General features: G+C 42.0%; 1 protein-coding gene across 1 annotated transcript in view; it reads left to right on the forward strand.

Annotated features, from left to right (window-relative positions):
* WRNIP1 (WRN helicase interacting protein 1) overlaps nucleotides 1-10,538 on the forward strand; it is a 42,413-nt gene extending 31,875 nt beyond the window's left edge. The window contains exons 5-7 of the mRNA XM_083747312.1: nucleotides 6,928-7,083; nucleotides 8,049-8,128; nucleotides 9,724-10,538. Of these exons, the coding sequence (XP_083603438.1) occupies nucleotides 6,928-7,083; nucleotides 8,049-8,128; nucleotides 9,724-9,999 (512 nt within the window). The 3' untranslated portion in view covers nucleotides 10,000-10,538. The remainder of the gene's footprint in view (nucleotides 1-6,927; nucleotides 7,084-8,048; nucleotides 8,129-9,723) is intronic.
* The last annotated feature ends 668 nt before the right edge of the window (nucleotides 10,539-11,206 follow it).

Genomic DNA, 11,206 nt, shown 5'->3' on the forward strand with positions numbered 1-11,206 from the left:
TGAACAAACTGTGGTTAATCTCAGTTATGGTTTGTTTGAAGCATATAAATTTAAACCATTGCTTACGAAGCTGGCTTGTTTCATCAAACCATAGATGAGATTAACCACAGTTTAGAGTTCAGGTATAATGTTAAGCTGTGGTTAATTGGTATCAGAAGCAAAATCTTCTGGTCTCCTCCTCGCAGCCACCACTAGAAGAGAAGAAGAGGGGGAGCACATGAGCCTGGGGGGAGGCTAGGCTTGTTTCCATCACGACAAGCCATAATTTACTGTGACGTTCAAATGCAGCCACTGTGGTTTATCTGAAACCCGTTCATTTATTTACTTTTAGAATTTATACCTACCTTTGCTCTTAAAGCAGGTTGTGATACGTTAGCGAAAGGAATGCAACAGTGCAACGGCAGCAACGTTAGCAGTGCCAGTGAAACCAATAAAACAGAAAGCCAAATACATAAAATTCTAAAAATACAAGAGCCCAGCCTCATTTCCTCCTCCAGGGACCCAAGAGACTGCCTGAGCCAGAAGGTTTTGTCTAATAAGATAGCTGTTGCCTTCCAGAGACCATTCTCAGAGGCCCACGCATGTCCACACACTGCTCTTCATATCCTCTGCACCTGTTCCAACAATAGGTGTGGAGAATTTGAGGAGGCCCTGCTGCTGGGAAGATGAAACTCATGAGAGGGGTTTGGCTCAGAACATACTGTGAACTTCGTGCTATTATCTCAGAGGGAAGAACATTGAAAGGGGTAGGATAATGCATACCGGGTCTCCCTGGGGACCGTGTGGCGGTGGAGGAAAAACCGCTTTGTCTGTGGCTAAGAATAGCTTGTGGCGCTTCATGTGTTGCCTCATGAGCATTTTCAGTAATGTACAGATCTATATTTTAAGAAATGATATATACAGTGGTACCTCGGGTTAAGTACTTGATTCGTTCCGGAGGTCCGTTCTTAACCTGAAACTGTTCTTAACCTGAAGCACCACTTTAGCTAATGGGGCCTCCTGCTGCCACCGCGCCGCCAGAGCCCGATTTCTGTTCTTATCCTAAGGCAAAGTTCTTAACCTGAAGCACTATTTCCGGGTTCGCGGAGTCTGTAACCTGAAGCATATGTAACCCGAGGTACCACTGTACCGTACTTTTCGGTGTATAAGACGAGGGTTTTTTCTTTTAAAAATAACTTTATAAATGAGGCTTGTCTTATATATGGGTAGTGCATTGGGGGGACGGGCAATTGGTTGCAGCCACAATCAGGAGATTCTCAGTGTTGATTGGGCATTTGAGTGGTGGCTGTGGCAATGGCTGCTGTCTATTGGCTGCCACTGTGGCAATTGGACGGGTCAATTGTGTCTGGTGGCGGTGAGGGGGCATACGATTGGTGCCTTTGGCAACGTGTGCGATCATGCGAGTGAGCGATATTCAGCACACGCACACCCCAAAGCTGAACAACTCTGGGGATTTCCCCCCAAAACAGCTTAACAACTCTTGGTAAGCTCCCCCCATTTTCTTAATTTGGAGTCCCCAAAATAGGGGACATCTTATACACGGGGGCATGTTATACACGGAAGAATATGGCAATGCGAAGATTTTGGCTGTGTGCGTACACACTCCCCCTTCCATGGTATTGGGATTCTCCCTGCAAAAGAAATACACATTTTGTTTTATTTTACTGGGAAACCTCTAAGTGCCAGTTTGTACAACTATAAAACAATGAACAGGGTGGTGATATAATGACTACTGCAGTCGACACAAGATAATAGTTTGCTCAAGGACATCGTCCTCTTTCTATGTTCCTCCCTCTGGAAACATGCAGATGGGGACAGATTTCAGTCGTTTGCTTACGGTCTTCTTTTGTACATGATTTACTACCAAGCTCGAAGACGTAAGCTCTTTAGCGACAAAATGTCAGATTACCAGAACGACATTCCAGCTCTCAACCACTGGTATATCACAAGTGCCCCTTTGCAATTGTTCAAGAAAAAAATCTATTTTGGAAAGAGAAGAAATGAGCACTGAACTACTGATAACATTACAAGTGAACTCTTTATTTACTGTGTTTGCTATTGTTTAAGATAGCTTTCCCTATTTGGGAAAGAAACTACTTGTGCCATTTTTATGGACGTTTATTGTTTGTTTACAGATAGTTGCCTTGGTGATATTACCTTGCGTCAATTGCAGTTTGTACAACCAGCAGACTCAATTGATAAGGATTTTCCTGGATGGGGCCATGTCAAGCTGCGTGGGTTGGGGTGTTGCATGTCTGAATGCTTCCCATCTGGGTGAGATGTCTATGCATTGAAATCAATAATGTTGGGGAGAAGGGATCAACTGGCCTTCTGCTATTTTGCTTTGTGCAGAGAATTCTTGGCACTGGGGTACATTCAGATATGTAGCAAGGACACAGCTGCAGCTGATGTCGTCATTCTGATTCTGTTGGTTTGCAGACTTTGGGCCTCATTACGTTATCTTAATACAGTGGTGCCCCGCAAGACGAACACCTCGCAAGACGGAAAACCCGCTAGACGAAAGGGTTTTCCGTTTTGGAGGCGCTTCGCAAAACGAATTTCCCTATGAGCTTGCTTTGCAAGACGAAAATGTCTTGTGAGTTCCTGCGGGTTTTTTTTTCCTCCCCCCCTTTTTCTAAGCCGCTAAGCCGCTTATCAGCTGATCCGCTAAGCCGCTAAAAGCCGCTAATAGCGCTAATCCGCTAAGCCGTCAATGGGCTTGCTTTGCAAGACGAAAAAACCGCTAGACGAAGAGAATCGCAGAACGGATTCTTTTCGTCTTGCGAGGCGCCACTGTAGCATCTTCAGCAAAAGGGATGAAGGACAGACACAGGACTCTAAAACAGCAGTGCTTACCATTCTAGGTTTCAGTTATGTGCCATCATTATTGTTAAAGCAGGAATAAACCTGACACAGTATATGGATATGGTTTTATTGTATGATGTAAACTGTTTAAAGAGCCACAGCAATGTTCTTTAAACTCTGGCCTTCAGAACTGGAGGAGACCTAGGGAAATCGTTAACCCCCAATGGGCATTAGTCCACCATGATTTGTGGACTGGTGCTTCACATTTCCTAAAAATCTCCCATTTATATACTTAATACTTTGCTGTTGGCAGGATGAGTTAAGAGTTTTCATGGCTTTTTCTTCGAAAAAACATAGTATCGTTTAAATGCAATCCCTGCCGGTGCTCAGTATTGACATTCATACCAATACTTAGTTGAAATTTTCAATTATTTGATTTATTTTTGGCACTCCTTTTTAAGGAAATGAATTTTGCAATTTGCTTATGTCAGAGCACCTGCATATAACCGCATGCGAGGATCCCTAATTTGATACCAGCCCTTGCTAAATTCGTGACTTGGCACCATGACGTGTCACAAACGCTGGCCATTTCTGTCTGTCTTTGCGGCGGAGATCGGAATTGGAGATTGCGCTTTGAGGATTAGGCTTGTCTCCTTGTATTTAACTAGTTACGTGCTAGTATTCAAATAGTCTTTGAATGAATGCTGTTCATGTATTCTCAACTCTGAGCTTCATTCTGTTGCCGGAAGTGGCATTTTTATCCATTTCCTGACCAGTAAAATATGTTTTCTTAGTGATACAATGCAAACTATTTCTAAAATATTTTGATAAGAGAAGGTTCTTTTCTAAACTTTGTACAAAATATGACTGTGACGGTGATTGCGGGGAGGATGGCAAGAAAAGTGCAACGAAAGCGGCCATTTTTCTCTCCCTAGTTGTTAACCATGATAATTATTATTCCAACTTCTGCCCATCATAAATAGCACAATCTTATAGAATTTGGCCAATGGACTGTCTTGCAGTGGCTGAGAGCAGACGTTAGATTACGTGGTGTTTGGTCTCATTTCCAAGTTATACTTGGGTATAGTCCTTGCTGGCATGGAGATACAGTCACTCCTCATATTAGCATGGGTTCATATGTGTACTTTTAGGAGTTTAAGATAAGTACAGAAGACTTCACAAGTGAAGTGAAGTACCGCACTTACCTGAACATATTGGCACAATGCGACCTAATCCCTATCCTTGGAGAACTCACTTTTTATACCCATTCATTGTGAGTGCTTTCTGCTACTCTTCTTCTTCTTTCTGCTTCCTGATTTTTTAAAAAAAATTTTAAAGATATTTATTAAAGTTTAATACATTACAAAACAAAAAAAAAACAGAAAAGGAAAAAAAAATACCAAAAATACAGAAATACAAAAATAAAAACAATTTAAAAACACATAAAGTTTCCATTCACTTATTTTCTTTTGACTTATTTTCCAGACCTCCTCATACCTCCCTTTCTTATATTCCAATTCAAATTGTTTGTTCAGCAAATCCTCACCATTAGTTATTTTACTTATTTCCAAACCTTATTTTCCATATCTCTTAAGCATCACAGCTGAAAACCACTTAATTTCTATCCAACATCATTCTAACATTCCTTAATTTTACAGTATTTCTGCAAATAGTCTTTAAACTTCTTCTAATCTTCTTCCGCCGCCTCTTTTCCCTGGTCTCGGATTCTGCCGGTCATTTCTGCCAGTCCCATATAGTCAATCATCTTCATCTGCCATTCTTCCAGAGTGGGTAAATCTTGTGTCTTCCAATATTTTGCGATAAGTATTCTTGCTGCTGTTGTCGCATACATAAAGAAAGTTCTATCCTTCTTTGACACCAATTGGCCAACCATGCCCAGGAGAAAGGCCTCTGGTTTCTTCAGGAAGGTATATTTAAATACCTTTTTCATTTCATTATAGATCATTTCCCAGAAAGCCTTAATCCTTGGGCACGTCCACCAAAGGTGAAAGTACCTTCAGTCTCTTTACATTTCCAACATTTATTATCGGGCAAATGATAAATTTTTGAAAGCTTGACTGGGGTCATGTACCACCTATAAATCTGCTTCCTGATTTTTAAACATTTACCAGGCCATAAAGTGGCCCATCCTTTTGTCCCACGACAGCTAAGTTTATTCAGGGTTCTTTGGTGAGGGACTTTTATCAAAATCGTTTTGAAGTCCCAGGTACATTTTCTTCATACAGCCATACCTCAGGTTGAAGTCGCTTCAGGTTAAGCCTTTTTGGGTTGCGCTCTGCAGCGACCCGGAAGTAACAGAGCACGTTACTTCTGGGTTTTGCCGCATGCGTAGACGCTCAAAATGACGTCACATGCGGAAGCGGCGAATCGCGGTACACGCGGACGTGGGTTGCGTTCGCTTCAGGATGCGAACGGGGCTCCGGAACGGATCCCGTTCGCATCCAGAGGTACCACTGTAGTAACTACTATCCCCATCACAATATGGGTCACACATGTTCATTACTGTAACGTCAGGAAACTAAGCTTTTCATACAACTTCCTTTTAGGTCAGAAGTGACTACATGCAGCTGTTTGAGCTTGGTACCTTCCTCCTCATAATATGAGGCTCCCAGATTATAAAATAAAATAAAATAAAATAAAATAAAATAAAATAAAATAAAATAAAATAAAATAAAATAAAATAAAATAAAATAAAATAAAATAAAATAAAATAAAATAAAATAAAATAAAATAAAATAAAATAAAATAAAATAAAATAAAATAAAATAAAATAAAATAAAATAAAATAAAATAAAATAAAATAAAATAAAATAAAATAAAATAAAATAAAATAAAATAAAATAAAATAAAATAAAATAAAATAAAATAAAATACAACAAATGCAGTGTGCAGTGAACACTCAAGGAACTGGAAAAGTGGAATGCAAATAGAAGCTCGGTGCTGTACAATGATTCTCATTCCCTGGTTCATGGAGAAGCTATTTTAAATGTCCCCAGATTGCTGCCCATAGAAATCAAAGGAGAGATCCAATATTTTAATATAGCTGGGCTTGCCGGTCTGTCTTTTCCACCCACCACTGCTAAAATGTAGAGGAAACCCCACCCTTCCAACAAATAGCTCAGCTAGTACTGAGCATGCTCAATGAATATTTCAAGCGGCTTAGAAACACCGCATGAAAGAATGCCAGCTGGGGGAGAAGAAGTGGGGGGGGGGGGTCAGGTCACACTGCCTTTCTCAACATTTAAAGGCCATCTTGGTTTTAAGAGACCAGGCGACGCCATTCCCAGGACTGCGATGAGACTCCCAGCTGCTTGGTTTATTGCCGCCTGCTCGAGTTGAAAGCCTGAATGCTGTGACAGAGCACAGACACGCTGTTTATATTGGCCTGATAACGATGGCATACCAGTGGGCTTTTTGTGTGGAGCGCTATTAAAAATAGCTGTCTGCTGGCCTTGTGTGTCGTAGAAAGAGACCACCCTGGATACAAGCGGATAGGGAAATCCCACTTCAGAGGGATTCAGGCTTACGCCTTTGCTAATGAAGATACAAGTGGTTCCGCCTTTAAATTCTAAGGCAGGAGGGTACAGATCCCATACTGTTATGCGTTGCTTTAGTCTATATAACAAAACACCTGATAATCATTCCATGCATCGGGCAGCAGTTTGGGGCTGTGTGGAAAGTGCATAGCGGTACAACTTCACACCGTTGTATTGAATAATTACTTACTTACTTATATTTATGTTTAAAGACACATCCAGTGCTTTGTGATAAAGATGTACAGTGGTACCTCAGGTTACATACGCTTCAGGTTACATACGCTTCAGGTTACAGACTCTGCTAACCTAGAAATAGTGCTTCAGGTTAAGAACTTTGCTTCAGGATGAGAACAGAAATCGTGCAGCGGCAGCAGGAGGCCTCATTAGCTAAAGTGGTGCTTCAGGTTAAGAACAGTTTCAGGTTAAGTACGGACCTCCGGAATGAATTAAGTACTTAACCCGAGGTACCACTGTACATCTGAATGAACAGGAAATTTTGAAACACTCTGCTTGTAACTGAAATGGAGGGTGTGATTTTTATCTATTTAATTATTTTTCTGAATAGGAGAAGAGCATTACAACTGCATCTCTGCCCTCCATAAATCTATGCGAGGCTCTGATGAAAATGCCTCTCTTTACTGGCTTGCCCGAATGCTGGAAGGTGGTGAGGATCCACTCTACGTAGCAAGAAGGTTGGTAAGGTTTGCAAGTGAAGACATAGGTGAGTTACTTAAAGCAGACTAGTTTTATTGTCTTATTTGCTTTTTAGATACTGCTGTGTGGAGCTGTGTTTTCAGAGACGATGAGAGTTGTGGTCCACTGGTGCCCCAGCCCTGCTATAAAAGAGTTCATTTTAGTACGCCCTTGGGAGAGGGTGGCAAGGAACAGAGTCAACTCTCGCTTACTTGACATTGGAAGGTCCTTCTAGCCGTGGCTGGGCAAGCTTCTGCTGACTGGCTTGTAAGCAAGATTTGGGAGGCTCTATGTAGAGTGGACATGGGTGGCGCTGTGGTCTAAAACACAGAACCTAGGGATTGCCGATCGGAAGGTCGGCAGTTCGAATCCCCGTGACGGGGTGAGCTCCCGTTGCTCGGTCCCTGCTCCTGCCCACCTAGCAGTTCTAAAGCACGTCAAAATGCAAGTAGATAAATAGGTACCGCTCCGGCGGGAAGGTAAATGGCGTTTCCGTGCGCTGCTCTGGCTCATCAGAAGCGGCTTAGTCATGCTGGCCACATGACCCGGAAGCTGTACGCCAGCTCCCTCGGCCAATAAAGTGAGATGAGCGCCGCAACCCCAGAGTCGTCTGCGACTGGACCTAACGGACCTTTACCTTTATGAAGAGTGGCCTCCTAATTGAGTGCATTCACCTCTTCCTCACTGCTATCACTACTTGCTCGCTCTCTTGGCCCCAAACTGTGTAGCTATCCAGGCAAAGAGGGCACGGAGAATTTTGCTGCTTCTTGCCTAGCTGTCCATACTCACTTTCTCGGAGGGCACAAGTGAACAGATAGCAACAGAGAGGGTCCAGTGGGTTCCAAGAGTTTGTAATGGGCCCTCTCCCGACAGCGACAGCCCCCTGACAACAGCCCTGACATGACAGTTGGCTTAAGGAATAAGATGGGCACTGTATGGAGTATTACATTGCTGACCGTGATGTGCTTTCTAAAATGTGATTTTTGGTTGTAGGATTGGCTGATCCCTTGGCGTTAACCCAAGCGGTGGCTGCTTATCAAGGCTGCCACTTCATTGGAATGCCAGAGTGTGAGGTAAAGTTGGTATAAATTTACTTCTATAATTGTCAGCATCTCAACCACTAAATGTTGCCTGTGAATCCTGGAAGACATGCTCTCTGCTTTGCAGGCCTTTTCCCACCTGGTCTGGGAGGGAGGGATGCAGACTGACTCCAGCTACAAAAGCTGAGATCACTGGACAGACTCTTGGGCTGGTGTATATCTTAGTGGAGGCTGTTGCTCTTGATTTTAATCTTTTGTGTCTTTATTTTAGATCTTCTTGTGATTTGTATGAAAATTGTTCGGTTTGGTTGTTTATTAGTACTTTTGTCATGTTGCAGTTACGTGGTTTTTTCATGTTGCAAGCCACCTTTAGCATGGTTTGAACTGAAAGGGAGGCATACAGATAAAAGTTGTGTATATGTTACTCTCACCTGCCACTTTCAGTTTCTTCTGTTTTATCAGTCTGGTTGTAATTAGGCACTGGCTACCGACTAGTTAATAAAACCTCTGTCGGGGGAACTGTCGAGGGAACTTTAAGGTTTTCCTATTCTCTGAATATATAAAAACCCAAAACAACCTGGAACCAGCAGACTTAAAAATATCACCTTATTCCTTATATCACTGCTCAGTCTTTGTGATCCACCACAGAAGCAAGTCTGATGGTAGCTCCCAGTGTCAGATTGTCCTCTACAAGAAATTGTGCATTTTGTGTAGTGGGCTTAGGCAACTCTCTAGCTAATGAAATCAACTTTGGCACCATCTGTAACGAGTTTTAAATCTGTTTATCTCAGAAAGCCTTGCAAAAACACTTCGCCGTTTTTATAGCTTCTCTTGTCACATGACCCATTTTGTACTCCAGTTTCTTCAATGTGTTTTGATCTTTGTTTTTGTTGTTCTGGGTTTAATTTGAGATTTTTGTACACACACACTAGTGGCCAGAATTGTGGAAACCTTTTGGGGAAAGTGTATTTCTGAGGTTTGATGACACCACTTTTTTGGAGTAATACCATAAAATGATGTATCAATGGAAAGATAATTTAATGAAGAATGTAATTCAACAAAGTTTGTGCAATTATCTGTCAAATTATCTATCAAAAGCTATAGCCAGATAACCAGAAAAAGGAAGCACAACTTTCTTAGGTTGAGATGCAGTAGGTTTCCTTCATTTGAATGTGGCCATTGAGCATGACTGTTTAGAGATTCAGTGAGGTATTATGAACCATTAAACCTCGGAAATACATTTTTTCCAAAAGGTTTCCACAATTTTGACCACTAATGTACATTTGTACATTTGTGTGTGGTTTAGAAATGAGTGAATAAAAATAAAATTAATTTTCAATTCATCTGAAGAGCTTACCGTTTCAGTATCACTGTGTTCACGTGACCCATTGTCAGCTGCACACTGTGAGTGACACTATAAACCTGGATGTGGGAAAACTTGGGCCTTGCTGAACTTCACTCTAGGAAACAGGGTGTCAGACTAGCAGAGGTCAATTCAACAGGAGTCTTCTTATATATTATGTTCTTCTCTTTATTAGAAAAGATACCTGGCGGCCTCAGTAGCAAGCGTTCTGAAAGCGCTTCGTATTATTTCAGTCTATTTTTCTATTTTCTCTTTCGTTGTACAGGTCTTACTGGCGCAATGCGTGGTCTATTTTGCCAGAGCACCAAAGTCTATAGAAGTGTATGGCGCTTACAACAACGTCAAGGCATGTCTGAGAAACCACCAGGGACCTCTTCCACCTGTTCCTTTGCACTTGAGGAACGCACCAACCAGGCTCATGAAAGACATAGGCTATGGCAAAGGTTATAAATATAACCCAATGTATAAGGAACCTGTGGAGCAGGACTACCTGCCTAAAGAACTGAAAGGGGTCGATTTTTTTACACAACAAAGAATGTGATGACCCTACGTGCAATGTGGTGGCCAGCTTTCTCCTGCCACACACACACATGCACACTTAAGTTTAATTTTGCAATAATTTCTGTTTTAATTCCGCCATGTTATCCAGGCACAGAATTATGGTTTTGTGAGGTAAAATATATCAGAGGTTATGGACTTTGTGTAGAAAATGGATGTCCACAATCTGGTCTACAGTTGTGCATGTTTTAAGATCAACTGAAATCATTGGACATAAGAAAACATATCTAGGTCAGGCAATGGTCATTATTTTTTAAAAAGAAAACATTTGGGACACAATCTAGCCTAGGTTAGGAATTTGTTCTATACTGAATGCTCCCAATTAAATCACTTAAGTCACTTAAAAGGGGCCTGCTTCATGCCGTGGGCTTGCTCGAAACTGAAAAAGGAATAGGTTAAAAGAATAAAAATTCTGCATTTCCACCTTGATATAGAAAAAGTAATATGACAGGAATTTAACCCACGTGTCAGATTATTTTTGATACTGTGAAATTTTGTAAATAAAGGTTGATTTAAAACTTTCTTAGTGTCTGTTTTGTTGAAAGTCAAGATCAGTTTATGGTGGTGTGGTTCTTAACACTATTTTAGCTATTCTGCTTCCCACTTACGCCTCTTCCCTCTGAGCGAGTGCCATTCTGTTGCCAGCCGAAACTCCACATGAGGTTGGGGAGAATTCATTTTCCATAGCTTTATGGATGCTTGGCAGATTTCAGTCTCGTACCCCTGTTGCGTTGGATTGCTGTGGCCCTGTTCTGTGCTATACATCAGTAATTCCCAAACTCAATAGTGAAGCCCAAAGCATTCATGTGGAAGGTGGAGGAGGCTGCCCATTCTCTCTCTGCATGATTTACTGCTCTGTCTTGGCTTCTTTCCAGTCAGCATCTGCTTTTGGGGGAAAGGAGGGAAAGGTTAGGGAAAACTTTTGCTGTGTCTTTCATTGGAGAGTGTCAGGGAACTGCCATCGGAGAGTCAGGTGGTGGAAGGGCTCAAGGAGGCTAGGAGACCTTCGGATGCGGAGGAAGGAACCAGTAGGGGGAGAGGGAGAGTTCCTGCAGAAACTCAATCGGAGGAAGGGCTCCAAGATGTTTCCAGTGAGAACAGCGGGGAGGGCTCAGGACCTCCGCTGGGGACGCCTACTCCGCGCAGGAAACTGTCACGCAGAGAATCCAGAAGGAGAGTTTCCGTCAAAG

The sequence above is a fragment of the Podarcis gaigeae genome (genome assembly GCF_964106915.1).
Source record: "Podarcis gaigeae genome assembly, chromosome: 7".
Lineage (NCBI taxonomy): Eukaryota > Metazoa > Chordata > Lepidosauria > Squamata > Lacertidae > Podarcis > Podarcis gaigeae.